At 42.3% G+C, this 24,613-nt stretch overlaps 1 protein-coding gene across 13 annotated transcripts in view; it reads right to left on the bottom strand.

The window, feature by feature from the left end:
• heph (polypyrimidine tract-binding protein 1 heph) overlaps positions 1-24,613 on the bottom strand; it is a 1,355,684-nt gene that overhangs the window by 532,117 nt on the left and 798,954 nt on the right. For 3 of the 13 annotated variants that reach the window (XM_067137378.2, XM_067137382.2, XM_067137379.2), the window contains one exon: positions 21,467-21,511. The exons of the other annotated variants lie outside the window; for them this stretch is intronic. In XM_067137378.2, coding sequence (XP_066993479.1) covers positions 21,467-21,511 — 45 coding nt within the window. The remainder of the gene's footprint in view (positions 1-21,466; positions 21,512-24,613) is intronic. 13 annotated transcript variants of the gene reach the window in all.

Consider the following 24,613-nt stretch of genomic DNA (forward strand, 5'->3'; position numbering starts at 1 on the left):
GGTATAAATAGTCAGCAACACCATCAGTACGTGGGAGAACCCCTCAGCATTATCTCATATTGAGTCGTTTCCATTTACCTCGTATCGCAGGCCCAGCTTTACGCCTTACATCAGCATCAACTGCATCTGAATGCTGGAGTCTTCTATTTTCAGATAATAAGCTCTCTGAGATAGTCTCTCACACAAATGAAAAAATTAGGAAAGTCACCGCCGATCTACAAAAGCAGTCTTATCAGAGTGAAACAAATATAACAGAATTACGAGCTTTTCTTGGACTATGTTATTTATGGGGTGTTTTCAAATCCCACAACGAAGACTTGCCATCACTCTATGCAACTGATGGAACTGGAAGAGAGATTTTTCGCGCAACTATGTCATTACAGCGGCTCTACTTTTTACTTAGATGTCTCAGATTTGATGACTTTTCAACAAGAGATGAGCGCAAGAAGAATGACAAATTGGCATATATTTCAGGGCTATTCAACAAGTTTATAGCACACTGTCAAGACAACTACTCTGTGGGAGAGAACACAACAATAGACGAGATGCTAGTAGGATTTCGAGGGAAGTGTCGATTTCGAATGTTTATACCTTCAAAGCCTAGAAAATATGGCATTAAAATGTTCATCTTAGCTGATGACAAAATGCACTACTGCCTCAATGCAGAAATATACTGCGGCAAAAGAACAGAAGAAAGTTCGAACGCCTGTAAGCTCATGAACCCAACAAAGGTTGTCAAGAGACTTGTACAACCCATTGTTGGTTCCAATAGAAATGTGACCGGAAATAACTGGTTCACTTCAACAGAATTATTGGATGAACTACAAAAATGCATCTAATCTATGTAGGGACTATACGAAGAAACAAGCGAGAACTGCCAGTAGAATTTGTTCAACCTCGAGGAAGATTAGTACCTTCAACCATATTTGGCTTCTCGGGGAAAAAGACTTTGCTATCGTTTGTACCTAAGAAAGGAAAGATAGTAAATTTAGTGTCAACTATGCATCACCAAGCTTCTGTATGTCCTGAAACTAACAAGGCAGAGATGATTTTATTTTATAACGATACGAAAGGTGGTGTAGATGCCCTGGATGAAAAGTGTCATAACTACACCACAGGTCGCCGCACTCAGAGATGGCCGATGGCAATTTTCTTCGCCATTCTGGATATCGCTGGTGTAAATGCTCATGTAATTTACAATGGTATTCTGCCAAGAGAGAGGGATACACAACGCAGGTCATTTTTGCTGCAGTTGGGAAAGCAGCTGATCTCTCCGCACCTGGAAGAGAGAGCCACGAACCCGAGACTCCCACGGAATTTACGAGGTATGGTATTCCACTGTGTGGGTAAAGAGGAGCCGCAAGGGATCTGTTTGGTGCCACCGAAGCCAGAAATATCGAAAAGAAAAAGATGTTCCCAATGTCCAGTAAAGAAAGACAGAAAAGCCTGCCGAGCATGTGGCAAGTGCGAAACTCCACTCTGCGGGTCTTGTGGAACTGATTTGTTCAAAGTGCGCTGAAATGTGAAGATTTTGTTATTTGATATTCCAATGTCACTACTTTCATGTTTATTTGTTTTGCTTTTCTCATTGGTTGTCTGTATATCAGCACTGTGTGCGAACACTTCAAGCATACATTGAAATGTAATAATTTCTAGTATGAAGAAAACGTTTGTGAATTTTTTTCCTTGAGATATACTGGGTTATTTCAAAGACGATCTAAAACTTGCGTTATTTTTTGACAAAATTTTGAAAATAATATGAATTTCAATCAACAAATGACTCCAGGAAGTGAATTTTTTTATGGGCATGGTTTTCAAAATGAATATGTAACGTAAAAATTGATTTAATAAAAAATGTGAAAAGAGAAGCAAATGTAAAATCTATATTTTCATTCCAGATTGAGTGTTATAACTCCTGAAATTGTAGAAAATATCTGGAAAGTTATGCTTTCTGAGAAAAGAAGATAAATTTGCTCTCGGGTCCCTGGGACCCATGGGTGTAAGTTGTGTACATTTATTTCACCGTGTAAGCTACGGGTTAACCAGAATAGAAAATTCAACCCGATGGATTACAATTCGCAACTCACTGTGCTCTTAACTGACAGATGATCTTCGGCAGGAATAACAAGCCATCTCTTCGAGTAAGAAATTACATATGCGAAGAACAATAAATTGTACATTATTTTATCCACCGGTGTCAAATTCCAATGGCCGATATGATAATGTGTTCATGTTCAATGTGTTAACTGTTAATAGTAGTCTATTGCTGAATACTAAAATTAATTTTTGTCATCTAGGTCAACATGCCAACGCTTGAAGTGTACAGGACGTCGAACACGGAGTCCCTTCAGTAACATTAGTTGAAACTGATCTAAGCGACTGAAAGAAGAGAAGACCTGCCCACGGAACAAAAGCTACCGAAACCAGAATCATGGAACTTCGGTATGGCTAGAGATTTCATTCAAGTACAACTTTCATAAATACTGGACGACAGAAGCAATCCAAATTTATTTTCGTTCTACAACCCAGACTACTGAATACATGGCAGATCCCACCACGTTTGTGAGGCAACAACGCTGTAGATTCAAATCGTAGTTGTTATCGAAGACAGAGGTGTAAGAAAAGCCTCACCACATTACAGGTGTGCTATTGATCTGTGCCCGGCCAAGCCTTATGTCGATAACACGAGTGACTGCCTCGAGGTCGCGTGCCGCACTCGTTACGCCCACACAACCAACACTAGAATTGTTGTGGTCTCGTGTTTTGCTGCTGAAAATCCTTACACGTGCACCTATAACGTTGCTGCAAGCGATCATCAGTAACCCAAACTCATTCCATTCTTGGATATGTTGGATATGTAACGGCAGAATGATTCTACCTAAACATCTAATTGTGTAGCGAGTCTGCTTCGAGACCTGACACAGACTATTGCCATTGGAGGATGCTTAAAAGGGAAAAACTCCATAAACAGTCCCTTTCATAGCATAATTGTGGCACTCCGGCATCTGTTAAGAACACTGCATATTAATGGCATCATATTATTATTATTATTATTATTATTATTATTATTATTACAATAACAGAATGCAGAATAATGATAACGATCCAATAAATAAGTTTAAAAACTCTCAATGTGCCCATGTACTCAGCACCTACAATACCTACCAAATCAATACACACACACAAGCCTAGTAGGCCTAAATACATGAGTACTTCTTCAACTACTATCAAGGCACAGTAGAAAATAATCAGGATCGAGCACCTGGCGTGAAATTATGGCGACTCTGAACTTTATCGTTAGTTCCTAATCGTTCCGCAACTAAATACTTTTTTTTTAAATGAATGAAGGTACCTTCCAATGGTAACGCTACAGCAGTTTGTGTGTTTTTAGCTGAATGGTCTGGTACTATCACGTCCAGCAGTACGACATTATTCACAGTAACTCAGTCCGTTTGCTACGCCTTCTTCAAATGTCAATGTACCCATTAGAAGCAGAAATCGAATTACACTAACGTTTCTCAATGTCTGACAGTTTTTCTGCTGGCCACGCGTTCACATAACTGATGTTGAAATAGCATTGAGTAAAACGGCCCTTACACGATCAATAATACTGATAATACAGTATGATATCAACAACAATATTGATCGTGTAAGGTGAAAAAAAGAGTATTGACGGTAGATAATGAAGCGATATTGGTGAAATCCAGATTCTCTGATCTCGGGGCGACAATATTAAAAAGTGGGGGGATATTGCCATTAATATTGATTGCCTAGGGGCGGACGTTAATAATATTGTCATTACTTAGTTACGTGTCGTCTCAAAACTCACAAGTCTCAAAACTCACGAATTCCACGAAGAAGATTAGTAAGAACATGTTTCTCTCCTTGGGCCACTCAAAACTCACGAGCAGGGCCAGTTCTTCTTTGCGAGTGGTTTTACTTCATGCCGACACAGATAGGTGTTATGGCGACGATGGGATAGGAAAGACCTAGGAGTTGGAAGGAAGTGGGCGTGACCTTAATTATGGTACAGCCCCAGCATTTACCTGGTGTGAAAATGGGAAACCACAGAAAACCATCTTTAGGGCTGCCGACAGTTCTTCTTTGAATGGATAAATGTCCACCCTATTAGTGATGGGATAATGGCATACCTTTAATAATCGAATAACTTCCGTCCGATTACTTAAATAATCGAATGAATAATAAATTTCAATAATCGGATGAGTTTCAAATATCATTCAGTTGTATCGCACAGAATAACCGGATGCGTCATGAATAATGTTTACGGTTCAAGTGTGTCGGGTAGACAATCTACTGAAATAAGCGAATAGATGAACTCTTAGGAAAAATAGAAATACGCCTTTTTTCCAAATGATTCTCCAGGTGTTGAAACTAAATGAGTGAATTTACTGTCTTGATCTTTAATATAGGGGCTGCCTGGCCGAGGCGGTAAAGGCGTGCTCGGTTCGCCCGGTAGGACGTGGGTTCGAATCCCCGTCAGGAAGTCGTAAAATGTAAGAAACGAGATTCCCACTTCCGGAGGTGCATATGGCCCTGAGATTAGTCAGCCTACACCAAAAATGAGTACCAGGTTAATTCCTAGGGGCAAAGGCGGCCAGGCGTAGAGCTAACCACTCTACCCCATCACGTGCGAGGTTAACAATGGTGGAAGCATTTGCCTTCAACTCCTCCAAGGGCCACCATGGCATGTACGGAGGTTTCTAAAAGAAAAAGATCTTTAATATCTCTAAATACCGGTACCGGGCGAGTTGGCCGTGCGGTTAGGGGTGCGCAGCTGTGAGCTTGCACCCGGGAGATAGTGGGCAGCTCTAAAGATGGTTTTCCGTGGTTTCCCATTTTCACACCAGGCCTCAATTAAGGCCACGGCCGCTTCCTTACAACTGCTTGCCCTTTCCCATCCCACCGTCGCCGTAAGACCTATTTGTGTCGGTGCGACGTAAAGCCACTAGCAAATATATATATATATATATATATATATATATATATATAAATAAAATTCCTTGTTCAAGTAAATGCCGCCTTCTGGCCGCATAATGGAACTAAGCCCAGTGCCTAACAGCGGGCAATATACCTACTTTAATTTTATGTCGTCCGACTGCATGCATACATTGTTAGCATGCTGGCCTTTGGTTCAAGGGATCCAGGGGGTTCCGGGTTCGATTTCCGGTCGGGTCGGAGATTTTAACCTTCATTAGTTACTTCCTATGGCTCGGGGACTGGGTGTTCGTGCCATCTTCAGCATTAGAGTTCATCTTAGTTACTTAGTTAGTAGGGCCTCATCCTCACAGACGTGCAGGTCACCTATACGGCGTCAACTCTAAAAATCTGCACCATACCTCCCCGGAGGCCACACGCCATTATTACAAATTTATGTGAAAGGTAAAATATGCATTATATTAACTTTAAGACAACAGCAAAAAATTTTGGTAATACACCTCGGTCTCTTTCATTCACCAACCATTATTTTTCCCCTGTCGGATGGGGTGGCAGAATCACATCCACAGTATCGCCTGCCTGTCATAAGGGAAGCGTGAGTCACCGGGCACCTCATCCCTCCTGCGGTCATCGCAAGCACCTGCTGTCCGAAGTCGTGAATTTTGAGACTTGGAATGTTTATTTTGGCTACCAGTTTGTAGTCGTGAGTTTTGAGACATAACCCTCAGTTGTTGCCGCGCTTTCGAAGGGAACGGAAGCGTTCTTTGTGCGGAGCATTGTGGATTATACGAGAAACTTTGAGACGATGCCTGAAGAATTAGAAGCGGTAAACTCGGTGAACCCTGACAGCAACATACAGACTATCGCAAAAGCTTGGGGAGAAAACTGCTCACTTTGGATGCCAAGCAGAGACAGTTTGCTGAGAAAGCAATAAATGACGTGCTTTCTGAAGCAAGCTTGGGCACTCTCCATCGCAACTCCATAAAAATAAATTAAGTAGGCCTATGTCAATGTCTAAGCCCTCAAACTACCACACAACCGGGAACAAGTAGTGGCAGCACTTCATCCTTTTCCACATTTAATTATTCTTCTTCTACTCACAGTGATAACCCACTAATCAACAACAACCAAAATCAGGATTTATCAGTGGTAACTTTTTTCAACACCTTCGCAGATTGAGGATTTTGAATTTTGATCCATTTTGATTGCCTTATTTCTTTTTGGTTTCTTTCTATACATAATTACCATCACCTTTTGTTTTAAATTATTCAATATGCGTTTCCCTACCTATACTGTCATGCTAACTACTTTCATATCGGTTATGAAGAGATTGTGTGTAATGGCAGAATGATATACTTAGGTACGTAGGAAAGTGTCTGAAAAATATATTTAAAACTCTCACGTGCATATAGTCTCGTAGGACATGAACAAGAGTTTTACATATTTCAATTATACTGTAGCTTCGCTGATGGTTGCAGACGACATGATGAAAGAACTTCAAATCTTCAAAAAAAATTCCTGTAGCTATATACCTCAGAGTTAAGGCTAATCTTTCATTAACAGAAGTGCATTCCCTCATCTTTGTGTTCTGCCTTCTCGAGAGTGGTTCTACCATCTGTAATAATTTTACGAACGTCTCTCTTTCATTCTGAAATAATTGTGAAAATCTTCCGCATCTGTCTATCTGATTTCCCTCAGCAGCCTCAAATGAGAATATTCTTCACGTTTTTTCCACCGTCCACCTCTGTGGTGTAGTGATTAGCGTAATTAGCTGCCATCCCCGGAGGCCCGGGTTTGATTCCCGGCTCTGTCACGAAATTTTAAAAGTGGTACGAGGGCTGGAACGGGGTCCACTCAGCCTCGGGAGGTCAACTGAGTAGAGGTGCGTTCGATTCCCACCTCAGCCTTCCTAGAAGTGGCTTTCTGCGGTTTCCCACTTCTCCTTCAGGCAAATGCCGGGATGGTACCTAACTTAAGGCCACGGCTGCTTCCTTCCCTCTTCCTTGTCTAGCCCTTCCAATTTTCCCCATCCCCCCACAAGGCTCCTGTTCAGCATAGCAGGTGAGGCCGCCTGGGCAAGGTACTGGCCATCCTCTCCAGGTGTATCCCGACCCAGAATCTGAAGCTCCAGTGGACTGCCCTTGAGGCGGTAGAGGTGGGATCCCTCACCGAGTCCGAGGGGAAAAACCGACCCGATTTAGCTGAACTCGACGAATACTTCCGATAGCCATAATTATGGCAACACAACCATTTTCTCCATCATCAATTTTTCAAAACATACAACACCACAAAAATTCACTTGAAAATACACAATTTCACTCGTCCGAAGGTGGAAACAAACGTACTGAGCACGTTTACTGATACAATTATTGACAATAACATTGACCGTGTAGGACAGGGCCTCTCAAACGCAAAAAATCTCACGCGTGCAAACTGAGGCGCTGAGTTCCTGTGCACAGTGCATCGGTCCCACTCGGCTCGGACCAACGCTTCGTCTCTGGACTACTCGGCTAAGCTCGGCTCCGATTTGGAGCGCTGAGGAGTAAGTGAGGAAGAGGGAGACAGGCGGAGCGAGCGAGACAGGCGTGGGGAAAGAGAGAGACAGCGCCATTCCTCCAAATCGAGGAGTGGGGATGTGTACTCTGGTCAACCAAGCGAAGTCATCTTTTGTACCGTGCACAGTGCATGCATCAGGTGCATGCACGCTGAGAGGCCCTGGTGTAGGGTATGGCAATATTGACGGTGATATTGACAAGTGTAAACGACTGTTTTGACAATACTGATATTGTCAATAATATTGATCGTGTAAGGGCTGCTTAAGAGAAGGCGCTGTATTACCCCCATGGGAAACTGAGGTGTAACTGACGTGGCCTGACGGTAAGCTGGAACTGGGAACTATAACGATGAATCTTTCAATGACAATGTCGATGACGCTCTCCTAGAAGCGTGATGCATATCCGACTTGGTAATCAGCATTCGAACCTGTATACAATTACATTTTTATGAGCGTTCGCCAAATTCCACAGAATTCTAAAAGAAGATAGGTCTATAGCTTGATGATAATACGATTATTTAAATGGACACAGGGGAAAGGGCTGCCTGATGTTAAGAATCTAAAATCTCATCCGAGTGGAGGCAAGCAGGTATACTGCACACACTAGCCTACGGCACAAAATACTGCTTCTTTATATCAAAAGCTATTTTCCTCCCTCTCACAATTAACGAGCTTCTGCTGTGTATTTAGCTAGACTTACCCAACAACGGCAGCCACAGGACGCAGTGAAAATTAGAGAAAAGTACGAGCTTATTTCAAGAGCGATTATAAAGCAACCATGGTCGGATATCATTAGTCGATTATCACTGGCAGTGAAACTGGAAGTGCGACTACTGACATAATTATCTCCATGCCAGTAAGTTTCTGAATAAGGCAAATACTAGAAAAACAACTCAGGATGATCCTCATACCGTCCACAAATCCGACGAATGATTTCTGAATACTAAAAGTTGCTAAAAACGTTAGGGTAAGTAACGGCAATGCTATACTTAGTGGCATAACTGGTTAGGTGCTTACATGCTACATCCAACGTTGCGGCCAGCATTCCAGACTGTTTAAAAGCACCTTACGTATACCATAAAAAAATTTTTACACTATTTCTATTGATATATTTTGTGCATGTAGAATCAATATTTATTAGAAGATTAGTACTGTATGTATAAACCGTAAGCTTGTAGTTTTTTTTGTTCGTTGCATCGACATCTAAAGATCTTTTGCCACTACTTGCACCATATGTTATTAACCTCCGTGTAATTGAGGAAGTGCAAAGTGTTAAATGTGGGGAAAGGAACGTTAAGGACGACACAAACACCCAGTCCCCAGGCCAGGGATAGTAATCATTTACAATTAAAAATCCCTGACCCGGCTCGGATTCGAACTCGGGAACGCCCGGTGACAGGCGGACGCGTTGCCCCCTACACCGCGAGGCCGGACAAGCTTTTAGTTAATGTGGCAGTTGATATCGAAATCATAGTCACAGCCTCAGGGATAATGATCTCTCATTTCAAATACCTCACATGCATTGGCTGGAATTAATAAAATGACCACATAGATTGAAAATGTTATTTACAAGATCTTTAAAAATGTCGAAATGGACGATGGTACATGACAAAAGAAGCAAGAACTCCACTTGTCAAGTAGGCTCATTTCTCTCAAAGGAAAATATTACGCATAACTGTAAATCTAAATTATCCACATCTGCCTGCAAATTATATGGTTTCTAATAAAAATAAAGACTTTCCACCAACTCCAGCAGTTGTGGTATCCATCCAGCCATCCACTGAACCATACTGACGGCCTCGACGACTCATTCGTAAGAAGGTAAATTGTACTTAGTTTGGCAATTGTTTTACCAAGTAAATTACATTCACTTTCCAATATACACAGCATACAACATTATCGATACATATACTGCATTTACACACTAGCACCACCTGAAATCCGATGTGAGATTGCTGCTAGGCATGAGAAAAGCAAGGCTATGACTATGGAAGCCCATCCTTTGTATGTCTGTCAACCAGCACATCCTAGGTTGAAATCAAGAAAGAGCTTCTTGACAACCACTGAAGCTCTTAAAGGAACACCACAACAAGCAAGAATCTCAATGTGGCGGGAAAAATGTCAACATTTGAGAGAATGGATGGTTCCAAAGGAAGAACTTCCTCCTGGACATTCTGAAAAGTGGACAACATGGAAGGCTCTCAATCGATTACGCTCCAGTACCACGAGATGCAAGACCAACCTACAGAAATGGGGCCTTCCTGTGGAGACAGTTTACTGCAAGTGTGGTACTAAGCAGACTAACGAGTATCTTCTTCTGTGTCCATCTTCTCCAGCCACTAGAACGATTAAAGATCTAATGAGGGCAACTCCAAATGCGCTTGTCGTGGCCAATTTTTGGTCAACCAATGTTTAAAATTTCCTTGTTTAATTTTTGTCTCTCTTACTTTGTACTTCTGACACGATAAATAAATAAATAAATAAATAAATAAATAAATAAATAAATAAATAAATAAATAAATAAATAAATACACACTAGTATGGATGTCTGTGCGCTAATCTGCAGCCGTCTCAGTATATTTCATATGAAAATAGGTGTCAACAGTAGGTGTCCAGCACATGGTTCAACAGGAAATTTATTTAATACTAAGCTACAAGTAGATGAATTCGACTTTTAGACACCTACATCGTCTTAATGAGCTGAAATATCATGAATTAGTCCGCAGTATTATGTCGCTATAGCCTAGTGGCTTGTAACATGACCACTATCGACAGTAACGAGCTGGGACGGAGTAATCACACATTACGTCATTACCGTTCACCAAGACTGAATGTCACTGTTTTCGAATCCAATATAATTATTTGGAAACACAATAAAAGGGAGCGAGCTTACCACGAAACTGTAGCCGGCCTCGCGGGACATCCACATGTGCGGTGCAGGGCTAATTAGTGGCTTGTCTTGAACACTGCACCACTCAATTTCAGTCACTAACAGTACCGCATATGATCTCGGAAAGACAATAACAGACTAACGAACGGAATTAAACAACTATGTTACCGAGACTAATCTATCATGGTGGGGCTGATAGTCTCAATTTTTTACCCAATAAAATGTCAATAATCAGATCTGCTCATCGGAGACTCTTTGGCGGGAGCTTTTCTGCAATGGAGTACGGCTATTCATAATAGTTTACAGACCGTGTGTGGATATCCAGGAAAACTGGTCGCCTGCTTGAGCTCCGTTGAGTTTAAGAAGGGATTTCTGCTGTGAAGTTTCATAGCCTGTTGGCCTCTTCCCTAGCAGAAACCAGCTTAACCAGTGCCCCGTATACGTCCAATGTCCCTTGACACCCGCCACTGCCGAAACACAAGCAGCCCTAGGCGATACGCCACACCGAATCACTTCCTCGCGAATGCTAATATTTGGAGTGTTCGTTACCTGACGTCATCACTGTATACTCCTTCAAAAAATAACCGCTAATGCCGGGATTTGAACCTTAGCCGTTATGGTAGGCACGGATTTTTTAGCCTACTGTTTACCCACAGAACTACGTAGGAATGTGTCATTTGCTTATAATTTCATAGTGCAGTATGCAAAGTGCATCACGAGGAGAGAGAAGGGACAGGGCAGAGTGACGACGGACATAATGACAACTACGGGCCGTGTTAATAAACGCAACCAGCTCACTGTACAAAGCCGACCTTAACCGAAGTGGACTTTCTTACATTTCTCGTCTCTACAGATGGGACAATTTGTTATTGTTCATCTGTACATTCGATAGATTAGAAAGGTGTTATGTCCAAGGTTATCTCTGCGCAAGATTTCACGGCAGTATTCCCTCGAGCCCTCATTACGATCCCTCGCAGTCGAAATATCTCGTCTGCGATCAACACTGGAGCAGCTCTGAAGATGGTTTTCCGTGGTTCCACATTTTCACACCAGACAAATGCTGGGGCTGTATCTTAATTATGGCCATGATCGAACCTTCTCACTCCTAGCCCCTTTCTATCCCATCGTCGACAAAAGATCTATTTGTCTCCGTGCGACATAGGGCCTAAAGCAATTTTTATTTAACTTAATGTCTATGCTAAGTTTAAACGTTCCTTTAACTGCTAGTACAGTACTGTTATTATAAACGTGATTCGAACATTAAGATACGTCACAACATGCACAGTGACGACGGCAACACGTATTTAACTGCGTCGATACAGCATGAGTTCAAAATTTGCATCCTCGTGTCTCGCGCATTGTTCATAACGGTCTTGTATGTACTGTAGTTGTTGAATATGTAGACGAACATATTCTAGACTAAATACTTATCTTTCGATTCGGGAGATAGTGGGTACGAACCCGGGAGATGGTTTTCCCGGCTTTCCCATTTTGACACCAGGCAAAGGCCGTGACTATACCTTAATTAAGAACACGGTCACTTCCTTCCAAATCTTAGCTCTTTCCTATCCCATCGTCGACATAGAACCTATCTCCGAGGTAAATCAGATGGTATTCTTTTTCTAAAAACATATATTTCGTGTTTGCCTTTGGAAGCGTGAAATACGGATGGTGGGAAGGGCACGGGAATTCCTTTCCACGGGAAATTAAGTGATCTGCAAAGTATTGCTGCAGAAAATGTGGACTGTATTCATTGTTGTTGCATAGACTGGTCTCCAGCGATATTCACATTGTTGTTTAGAGCATGCCTGTAATTTCAGTACTGCTTTACCACATGATGTAGTTCCAAATGACGCACAGGTTTCCTCTCTCTGTCCTTTTTTAATTTTAAGAATTTGCTTTACGTCGCACCGACACGGAAAGGTCTTATGGCGACGATGGGATAGGAAAGGGCTAGGAGCGGGAAGGAAGCGGCCGCGGCCTTAATTAAGGCACAGCTCCAGCATTTGCCTGGTGTGAACATGAGAAACCACGGTCAGCCATCTTCAGGACTGCCGACCGTGGGGCTCGAACCTGCTATCTCCCGGGTGCAAGCTCACAGCCGCGCGCCCCTAACCGCACGGCCAACTCACCTGGTACGGTTTCTAATAATGTTAATGCCTTTACGTCCCACTAATTACGCTTTCGGTTTTTGCAGACGCCGAGGTACCGGAATTTAGTCCCGCAGGAGTTCTTTTACGTGCCAGTAAATCTACCGACACGAGGCTGACATATTTGAGCACCTTCAAATAACACCGGACTGAGCCAGGATCGAACCTGCCACGTTGGGGTTTGAGTCACTCAGCCCGGCAAGGTACGGTTTCTCTTACAGGCGAATCGACAGAACCGACATTTGAACCGGAATTTTGACTACAGTCAGCAAGTTTTTAAAATATACTCCTAGCGATATTCACTAAAGGAACTGGGAGTCTAGCAGAGAGGGCTATACAACGCGAAGACGCGCCGAAACTGACTCGCGCGGAGGATTTAACGACGTTATCATCATGCGATATGAATACACAATTAACGGATGACACAGTTACACCTTCCCTTATCATTTCCTAATAAAACGAGGATAGAATTTTATATCAAGCGCGACAACCACGTATTGTTGGGTACTATAGTTCAGACTGTACATTTTATGACGCTAGTTCGACGGTGTGAGTTATGACGTCACAAGCAGTTCGAGCTCGTAATAGATTATCACCCTCTCTCTACCCCAACAGTCGGCCAGAATGTTGCTTTTAATGGCTCGTTGTAATACACCCCAGAAATGTTGTAATATTCATAACCGAAATGGCTTTTCAGTAAAATAGCGGCGGGAATCAATAATGGTTGTGAAGGTTTCAAGTGCGACTGTCCTCTTCCGCGCAACAAGGATAGAAGGGAACAGTGGCACAGACGCGAATCAAGACCAACAGAACACATTCATTCAGATTCGAATTACCGCCAGCAATAATAATAATAATAATAATAATAATAATAATAATAATAATAATATTGAACAATCAGTCTTAAAAATGAACCTCACACTTGACTGAATTCTGCGTTCGCCACTGTCAGAAGTTACACTCGTGCCGAGGGAATTAAACTAGTCGTCAAATTAATTATTATAACACAACATAACTTATATTGCAATAACGATTATTTATAATTTCATTTTCGGAGAGGATGCATTAAGCCTGATACTTGAACTTCGCATTACAAATACGTGTTTCACAAAAAAAAAAAAACTGAAAATACATATGACTAGACCTTCTTATTTGCTCGAAGACAATACGGTCAATAGACCCGTTCATCTTATTTTGTATTTAAACAGCCTCACATACTCCCAACTTCAACAAGAGTCGAACCTGCAATCCTGGGAACAGAACTCTTAACCGATTGCGCTATTGTAGTCGACTTCTGAAAGGAGAGCCACGCCTAACACACAAATGCATATCCATAAGTCCAACGACCTTCTGAAAAAAGATTGCTATAATTCCATTTCAGAGCTGGAGACCTGCAATCATCAGTTCATCACTAAATGATGGGAATATTCGATTTCTTCTACGCCCTGCTGGCTGTTAGAGACGAAGGTCTTTGCTTCAAGATAAATAGAAAGCATAACACTTCATTTTGTAGACAATGGAAGTGGCCAGACTATTCCAAGAATGAAGGTATCTGATAAAGAATAAAAGCGGGCCATAAAAAAAGAAAATGAGTGTGATCAAAAAGGAAAAATTGACAAAAGGAGGTAAGATAGGAAAGAAGAGAAACCCAACCCAAAGTTATTCCAAAGCCCATGGCGCCAACAGTCCTGATGTGCCTTGACATACCAAGCGACCCGAAGACCTGCTTATTACAAGGTGACATATAGTCAGCGCGACGAATCCTCTGGGCCGTTATTCTTGGCTTTCTACACCAGAGCCGCTACCTTACGTCACATAGCTCCTCAATTGTTTTCGCATAATCTAAGTGGACCTCGAACCAGCTCACAGATCCCGATGCCGGATATGGCGAGGAAACGAACACGGGATCCTCCGATTAGAGGCAGACTCTCTACGGTTGTCTTGATTGCGAACAGTCCAGATTGCGGACAAGGCAAAAACCGTCCAGATTCCGAACAACTAAATATACCCTGCCCAGATTGCGGACAAAAGATTAGTGTTGACCTGAGATACATAAAGCAGATACAATTTTCGAAACAGTCTCATATTTAACTTTGTTCTAGAAATATTAACAATAACTGGTACATTGGGATGTTTACGACAACCTAACCATATACAGTGGAACCTCGGTATCTCGAATCACTTCGGGAACTAAATTTTATTTTGAGTTATCGGAATTTCGAGATATAGAGAATACCATTTTTGAGCATGTGTAGCACATAACTGAATCATGTGGTGTCTACGGGCTTATACTGAACACATTTTTAACAGTATTTGAAAATATACCAACTCCATTTAACGGCATCACATTAATTATAACCGTCATAATAGTAACTTTCCAGAAGACAGGATACAGTACATACAGCAGTGAAACAAGAAACATACCTCCGTTAACACCTTTGGAAAAAATCAGCTACTCTCTTCTGTTTGTTACTGTTAACCTTTCCTCCCCTCAGCTTGAAACTTCTCGTCAATACCACGCAGCCGAGATTTGTAAATGGAGCTTGTCATCCGCAACTTCGGGGGTTGCTTTCGTACGTGACCGGTAATTAATTCACACCCGAGAAAAGCGAGGCTTCGCCGATTTTCCGATCACTAGAAGTTTCAGTTTTTCGATTCCCGTCATATTAGCTCCCAGCATCGCTGTAACTTTTCTTGACTTGTTAACTGCTCCTCGCAAACCACAAATGCCGTATTGCACAGTTAACGCACAAAATTCGAGTTACAGGGTATTATTATTTTTTTATCAATGGAGGAAATGTTTGCTTCGAGAAATCGACAAATTCGTGTAACCGAATTTCGAATTATAGGGAAATAAATACACGTGAAGAATAGGACAAACGGCCGGGAAATTTAAGTTACTTCAAGATACTGAAAAAATCGAGTAATGGAGGTTCAAGATATTTTTTCTTTTTCTTTTTGCTATTGGCTTTAAGTCGCACCGATACAGATATGTCTTACGACGACGATGGGACAGGAAAGGACTAGGACTGGGAAGGAAACGGCCGTGACCTTAATTAAGGTACAGCCCCAGCATTTGCCTGGTGTGAAAATGGGAAACCACGGAAAACCATCTTCAGGGATGCAGACAGTGGGGTTCGAACCCTCTATCTCCCGAATACTGGATACTGACCGCACTTAAGCGACTGCAGCTATCGAGCTCGGTGTTCGAAATATCGAGGTTCGACTGTATTTAAAAATATTTTTCTTATTGCAAGTGTTTAATATTTTAGACATAATCACCATTTAGAAGATCATTATCTTTTTTTAATGCATAACAAAACTAGGGGGTGGGGGTAGTTATTTATGGTGATTAGAGAGATTAGTATCAATAGGTTATTATAATTATTACTATTCAAAATAATACATAAGCAGTTTAAGAGTCAGTTTATTTGGAAACAAGTGTGTATTCCTTACAAGCATTTAAGTTTTTTAGTGTATTAACCAGTATTCCAATTGTATCAGAACTTGGGTGTGCCAATTGAGGGTTAATTTTTCTGCCGCCCGTCAAATTAGAATTTTGTTCATATTCAAGTCAATTATTCTAGTCAAGCGGGTTGGGCAACTTGGTATTTCCTGTGGGGAGGGGTCGATGACTCTGGCCGCACGTTCAAAGGGTTTAACAGAAACAAACATTCCAGACACCTCTACCCCAAAAATAGTTTACTTATAAACATGATACTGTATTGCCTTTTGGGCTTATGTCGTGTCAAGAAAATAAAGTGAAATTCTTTACGATTCGCAGAAAATTGTGCTCTGCGTCCTCGGAGGAAATCTCGACTGTCCACGAGAAAGGCTTCCGAATTTCACCTTATTTTCTTGACACGGCATAAGCCCAAAAGCCAATACAGTATCATGTCTATAAGTACCGGCCGTGAAAGCAACAATGGCAGTAGTTTACTTGTTTACCGCAAAACGTGTCATTTCATATCTAGTTGCCGTTTGGAGTAGTCACAGTTTTTTTCGTGTAGAGTCCTAGTGTTCCTAATACTTTCTACTGTGCTGTGGCTTATGGCGACAAGACGTTGGTTTGACAAATTTATATAAGAGAAATAGCGAAGTTGAGTCTCACACTCGTTTGTGCGTTGCACTGGCATTTCAGAAGCCAGAAGACGTATACGAAGGGTGGATTTTTATCCAAGAGACAGCTCTATCAAACGAAAAGCTGACGGGATCCTTCAACTACTTCGTGGAACAGTGGCTAGATAATCCAACGGCCAAAAGAGGAGAGTTTTTATATCAATTTAAGCATTTTTATAAATAATGGCTGGACTAAATTGCTACTACATACAACCATAAATAATTGTTTTCGTTAATAATTACATGTTAAAAATTTTACCCAGGTATAGAGCCGCTATCGTCGTCAACACAGAACGAATGAATCAGTAGAAGGGTGGAACCACAAGATGAATAGACAGCTTGGAAGACCGCACCCAAGATTTAGGGAGCGTATCAAGAATTACAAGTCTGAAGCGGAGGAAGAAGAAGTATATGGCGCTAGATGAAAAAATCGCGAAAATCACAAAACGCTCCGAGAAAAACGGCGAAATAAAACAGTTTCTGAAAACAATCCAATATGCACTGAAACTGTGCTGAAGCTGTTGAGGAAAGTTGTAAATGTAGATTTGTAAATATTGACTTTAAATATAACATGTTATATGTTAGGTTCATTTAGAATGATAAGGCCTGATGGCCGCTTTCTTTACTGCCAGAGTGGGTTTGTGAATAAATTCGAATCACCCTGGTAATAATTAAAGCAGTTCTAAAGTACTTAAAAAGACTGTAGGCGTCTCTAGTAATGGATACAGCTGCCACAGTCCACCTAGGTAAGTAGCGTGGCACATAGACTATAAAATGATATTTTCTTGCTCATTATATCCTCGCTTAAGCGCCTCTACACTATGCCTGTCCGCAATCTGGACTCATTAATTTGTGCCAAACCAAAATCATCCCCTTCAGGTACCCACTTGTCCGCAATATGGACCGTTCGCAATCAGGACGACACCCTCTCTACCCCTCGATTACAGAGCCGGTGGAAGTAGTCCCAATACTCAGCTGAAACTCGTAGTCGCCACTCCAACGCACACGAGTTGCGAGGACAAGGCATTTTGAACACAAAAGAATTACGCTAACAACATGGGCGAAGCTAAGTTACTAGATTAGACAATAATAATGCTATGCCGTATTTGAGCACCTTCAAATACCACCGGACTGTGCCAGAATCGAACCTGCCAAGTTAAGAGTCTGAAGGCCAGAGTCTTAACCATCTGAGTCAGATTAGACAATGTGGCCATCGTTTAAGAAACACTGACAACCCCGTAGTAGGACCATTGTCAGGTATGACGCATTCCTCTCTCTCCTAAGAGTGATAGGCTCTACTACCGGCACTAAAAATCCCACGAGTCTAATTTCGGTGGTAAACGGGATTGTAATCTAGCGGCAATTTAGAACCTTCTGGACATCGAGTGAATTTTAATTATAGAATGGTATATTCTGCATCTCCACACGGACCATAGGAGCCAATGACTTTCAAGATGGCGGTTACACTAAGAAGTATTTTAGGGAAGCTTCTGTTGATATATTTTTTTGTATCAGTTATTAAGGGAATAAAGGACAGAAGGTTGATTTCTAACCCCATTCATACCCCTAATCACGAAGTAGATCTAGTGGCAATAAGTGTACCTAATACTAAAGTTGCAGTAAATAAGAGCTTTGCAGGGGGCTTTGAAGGGATGAAGTTGCAGTAAATAAGAGCTTTGCAGGGGGCTTTGAAGGGATGTCTTCTTCGTAGATGCCTTAAAACAACAAATTATCTGGAGACATGGTGATATCAGTTTGACTAATCTTAAGTAACCATATGTGGCTCCTTGGCTAAATGGTCAACGTACTGGCCTTCGGTTATGAGGGCTCTGGGCACGATTCACGGTCGCGCTGGGGATCGTAAATTCATTTGGCTCAGGAACTGAGTGTTTGTGTACGTTTTCATCTACGAACAACACACCACACAACCAGCCACTAAAGAAACACCCTACACAGATTTCCTCCCCGTATAGGGATGGTGTAAGGAAGGGCATCCGGCCGTAGTACGGCCCATATCCACATCCACCGTCGATCCCAGGGCCACGAAAGAGAAGATCGTTTGATCTTTTATTGACTTTCAAGGCCGTTCATTTTCCTTTCAATGGGGATCTCCCTCTCTTCCGGTTCATGATCTAATTACGACGAACTGTCGGTTTCGGTCGCTTCAACAACCATGACCACCATTGCCGTCATTTACACTCATGCTCCTTAGCGTTGTCAACATGTCTCTGTAGAAAACACAACACCTATATGTATAAAATAAGAGCTTTATCTGTACATTGCTCAGAATTTAAAAAGAATGGTATTTCTGTATCGGTCGTGTCCACAGTAACAAGGAAATGCACTTTTTACTTTTCCGTCATTACTGTCTGTCTGTCTGTCTGTCTGTCTGTCTGTCTGTCTGTCTGTCTGTCTGTCTGTCTGTCTGTCTGTATGTATGTATGTATGTATGCGCATCACGAGAAAATGGTTGAAGAGAATTTAAATACAAATCGGTATATGAAGTCGGGGAATGAGCCACTACAATCTAGGCTATATATCATTTTATTCACGCGTATTTGTTATTAGAGGTCCTATCGATAAACACTACATAATTGAAGTTACACAAAAGTAAATGTCCGATCATTTTTGTCTTATACATTTTTACGTACTGGCTATAATAACATATTCATGAATTTGTATTTTTGTTGGTAAGTCCATATCAACGCCGAGCCATGACAAATTGGGTAAACAGAATTTAATGAAAAACGGCATATAGAATAGGGGAAAAGAAACTACAGTCTAGGCTATAAATAATTTTATTCGGCGTGGATAAAATGGCGGTTTAGGGGAAGGCACCTAAAATCTAATTTTTAAATACCTATGTTATTAGTCCTATCGAAATAAAGTTATAGAATTGACCATTTTGCTGTGACGTTCTTTGTCTCGTAGTGCCGCTCATCTCCGATAGATGGGATTACTGCTGCGTACCGAGTAAAACAGCCTACCTAAATATTTGTGGGAAATAGCTAAGGAATTAGATAACTTTCTTCTTTAACATGCCATTTCTTTGGTGCATACATTTTCTGATACTGCTGGTACGTAACACACTGGTTCATCATGGTATACCAGCTGTTCGATCCCTACTCTGAGGCGCTGATTGGAAAGTGCAGTGTGCACACTTAATGAAATAATGGTAGGGAGGAATGAAAACGAATATTGAATTTTCACGACCGCATTGTAATCGAAACCGACTTTCAACCTATTAGGTCGTGTTACGTACATTTAGTACGTGTTGAAGAGATGTTAAGTACAGAACAAAAATGGCCAACCAGACACCAGTGGGATCCGAACCCACAACCTCCCTCAACGGGCAACATAAACGCACTCTACAGTATGATGGTAGTAGTACCAGACCTGTACCTTAGATCCTTTCCAACAGAACAAAGATGGCCTAGGCCACCATAGCTCAATTGGTAGAGCAACCGACGCGAAATCGGGAGGTTGTGGGTTCGGATCCCACTGGTGTCTGGTTGGCCATTTTTGTTCTGTACTTAACATCTCTTCAACACGTACTAAATGTACGTAACACGACCTAATAGATTGAAAGTCGGTTTCGATTAGGAATGAAAACATTTAGTAGTAGTAGTAGTAGTAGTAGTAGTAGTAGTAGTAGTAGTAGTAGTATTCACGGCTGTCTGCGGCCGGGTCATTCCAGCTCTGAAACTTTAAGACTGCTACATCAACAGTGTAGTACTATTCGTTAAAGTGAGGAAGTGTGTGGGTTTTTTAATTTGATCGAGTATTTCATTTGATGATATTGTCTTTAATCGCGACATTCCTACTGATGTCACTGTAATGACCTATGTTGATTTCAGTTGGGAAAAACACAGTCTTTCTCAGGATGTAAAAAGGCACGCGGAGAGCGAGTGTCTACCATTATAATCAAGACCGATGGTAGGCAAGGAATTGTGACCGATGGTAGGCAAGATGGCCTACCATTACAATGAAAATACCCTAACATAGTCTTCACATGAAAAGAGACGTATGGTGACTTCCCCGTCGCGTTTCTGGGGTAACGCTAAGAGCTATGCAATTTTATACAACGTGTACACTACCTAACCTAGAATTCCGTATGCAATGTAGAGTTCCGTAGCGAAGCACGAGCACATCAGCTAGTATAAAATATAAGTCATTCTTGCCATTGAGTTATGATCAATGTTTCGCAATAAAAGCCAAGGAGACAGGCCGCAACAAGAGCCTTTGCGACGGGACAAACCAGATACCATGATGCTCGCGGGCCAGAAAATCAGACGTCGATCGAAGAAAATGTTTCGGATCATACCAGAACCACTGCACCAAGCAGATACAGATGTAAATATTTCCTCAACCTATAACCCTTCAACACTAGTACAAGACTTGTGAAAAATGGAGAATTTGGAGACAAAGACTATAAACATTGTCCTCAAAATTCTGCTCTGGTTCCTTTACAAAATCCACACAACAAAACTTCGGCTTGATCAGATCTAAAACATGATATAATAAATGAACGCAACGCAAACTTGACTTAGGAACCTTCTAGATAAATTCTGCTTCCCTAATAGATGACAGCACAATCGGAAAATGTGGACTGATATGCAAGCTGCCTAACTGGCAGCAGCTCAGAACGCTGGGAACCTGAAGATATATGAATATACCTCCGCAAATTTCAAACACGTTTACCACCATCTCAACGTCTTAATATATTTTAATAAATCGCACCTATTCTTTCACATTCCAAAGAGTTCGCACTTCTCCCTGTGTCTTTCTTGCACTCACCTTATGCACACGAAGCATCATCATGTCTACCGCTCGGCCACTTACCTGTAAGAATAAAACAAAGGTAATTGGACCACTATACATAAAACAATCACTTAGAAATACTACTCAAGGAAGTCAAGTAAATACAAATTTTAAAGCAATGAGAATAATACTCTTTTAATGTTACATATCTCAAATTAAACATTCGGTCGGAATGCTTACTGGCGTCAGAAACTTATCTCTAACTATTTTAAATTGTACAGTCAGGCAAATAAAATTACAATTATTACAGCCAATGACGGAACAATCCAACGAATTAAACATTTAAGATTTACAAGTATAAAACGAAAAGTAACAATTAACTAGATAGGACATTTTTAACTCCATAGCAGTTTATATTGTTGACATGATATAGGCATTTGGGCTTAGTTCGGGCAGAGTTCTCTGCGAAACGTAAAGAATTTCACCTCATTTTCTTCAAACGGCACAGGCCCAAAGGCCTATATCATGACTAAGTACGGGCCGTGAAGCATCAATGGCAACAGTTTACATTTTTAACTATGAAATGTTCCTTTATACTGGATATATATGTCTGCATACTAGAAAGATAAAGATGATGATTGTTGGGTAAAGAGGCCTAACAGCTAGGTCATCGGCCTCTAACGGCACGAGGTGCAACGAAGTGACACGAATGACTAGATTAGAATAACTAGAATCTAAAAAGAAAGATGTTGAAAAATGGCCATGAATCCAAAACAGTTCGTGGATCCAATTCACAATTCCTTATTTTCAGAGATGATTCTTGTTGTCCAAAGGAGTCCAAAATTCAGGATACCGGCCCCTCATAATAGTAACCAATTGGTAAAGCAGAGCAATGGCATTCCTCCTACAGTGGCACTAATCTCAGGCAACGCAGACCCATGGTTTTCTTCACATAGCCGTACTAATAACAGGCGACAGTCAAACCAGTCGTGTTTCTCAAACAGTGGTACTGACCGCAGACAAAGCAGGCCCATGGTGTTTCTCATAAAGTGGTACTATCCAAAGGTAACGCAGACCCATTCTGAACACAGTGGAACCGACCGATGGAATGCACACGATGACATCACAAGCAACGCTCAGACCCGTAGTGTTCCTCACATGATGGTACTGATCCTATGCAACGTAGGTCCATGGTTTTCTTCGCAAGGTAGTACTAGTCGCAAGTAACGTCGATCCAGGGTGTTCCCCAGGTAATAGTACTAATCACAAGTCGCCTCAGCGTTATAGTGTCATCACCCCTTGGTCGCCTCTTACGACAGGCAGTGGATACCGTGATACCTGCGTCTCCCACACACAGGGAGTCATAAATACTTCTGAAATACACTGACTGAGCAAATGTCATGGGATAGCGGAGCACTGATGCGCAGGTGTGTTGTCTGCGCACCACACGCCCCCTGTGCCAGCGGCAGTTGTATAGGAGACCTTGTGAGCAGTGGCCGTGCATGTGACAGGTGTAACATGGAACGTCGTCGTGAGATGACACCGTTCGAACGGGATATGGTGGTCGGTGCCCGACGGATGGGAAGTGCGATTGCGGAAGTGGTGCCGGAATTCGGCTTCACACGAACAACCGTGTCCAGGGTGTATCGTGAATGGTTGAATGCGGGTATCACACCGTCCACAAGAGACAAACGACCGGCCGTCCAGCCACCCTCGATGACCGCGACCGGCGACATCTGAGACTGATTGTCAATAGTGACAGGCGGGCAACCGTGCAACAAATCACGGCTCAATTCAACACAGGCCGTGCTAGACACGTCTCGCAGTAGACAATCCGTAGGAACATGGGTTCTATGGAGTATGGGAGCCGGCGCCGCACACGGGTGCCACTGTTAACCCAACGTCATCGGGCACAACAACGCGCATTTGTCGCCAGTCACCAGGGATGGCCACTGGAACAATGGCGTAACGTGATATGGTCGGCAAAGTGTATGGCGCAGACCACATGAAGCGATGGATCCCGCCTGCCTCGAAGGTGTGGTCCAGGGCGCTGGTGTCTCTGTTATGGTCTGGAGTGCGTTTTCCTGGTATGAAATGGGCCCCCTAGTTGTTCTGGAAGAGACTGAATGGCACGCGGTATGTTGAGCTGCTCGGAGACAATCTCCACCCATTTTTGGCCTCCCAGCTCCCAGACAGTACTGCGGTGTTTCAAGATGATAATGCGCCGCCACATCGCTCCCACGTCGCCCGGGAATGGTTCCAGGAACATGCAGAGGAGGTCCAACGACTGCCATGGCCACCCAGGAGCCCCGATATGTACCCTATCGAGCATATCTGGGATGTCCTGGAACGCAGGCTCCGTGGCATGGATCCTGCACCCACGAACTGACCAGCTTTGGCGTCCGATGTGCAAACGATCTGGTGTCAGCTGCGTCCAGAGGACTACCAGGAATTGTCGACTCACTTCCACGGCGTCTCACTGCAGTTCGCAGGGCCAGAGGAGGCCCCACACGCTATTAGGTGACTATCCCATGACATTCGCTAAGTCAGTGTACGTAATGCACTAGATGTAGATTTTGGAAGGTCCTTGATCATTTATATCACGTGCCTCGTTTCTCGCGGTGTTCAGTTTTTGTCGGTAACCAACTTTTTCTTCGTTTCCCTGAATAGACTAATGATCCTCTGCACAGTCGAACGACTTTTCCCAACAACGTTTGCAACTTCGGAATACGATTTTCCTCCACGATTAATGCGACAATCAGTTGCCTCATTTCCACTGTATTCCTTTCATTTGTGACCCATATAAACCACTTGTATTCTACCAGTCACTCGTCGTTTCCTTGTTCGCAGCCAAGTGTACGAATATTCATGTCCGGGAAGAACTGGACGTTACAACGTAAAGCGTTCTCGTTTTCTCACACAAACGGAATTGCATTTGTGGCTGATATGTGGTCTTACGCAAAATGCCATGCATGTTGCCCAAGAGGAATAGAAACCGCACATGAAATAACAACAGAGGTATGAGTAGCTTACTTTAACATGTTTCATTTTACGAGTAATTACGTCCATACCTGTATAACTCGTCGTGTGTAAGCGTTAGAGAATTTCGGATTCCGACTATTTTGATGTTCTCGCAGGCGTGGATTTCAGTTTCGTATGGTTTGAGGGCAGAAATAAAATGGT

The sequence above is a fragment of the Anabrus simplex genome, chromosome 1, assembly GCF_040414725.1.
Source record: "Anabrus simplex isolate iqAnaSimp1 chromosome 1, ASM4041472v1, whole genome shotgun sequence".
NCBI lineage: Eukaryota > Metazoa > Arthropoda > Insecta > Orthoptera > Tettigoniidae > Anabrus > Anabrus simplex.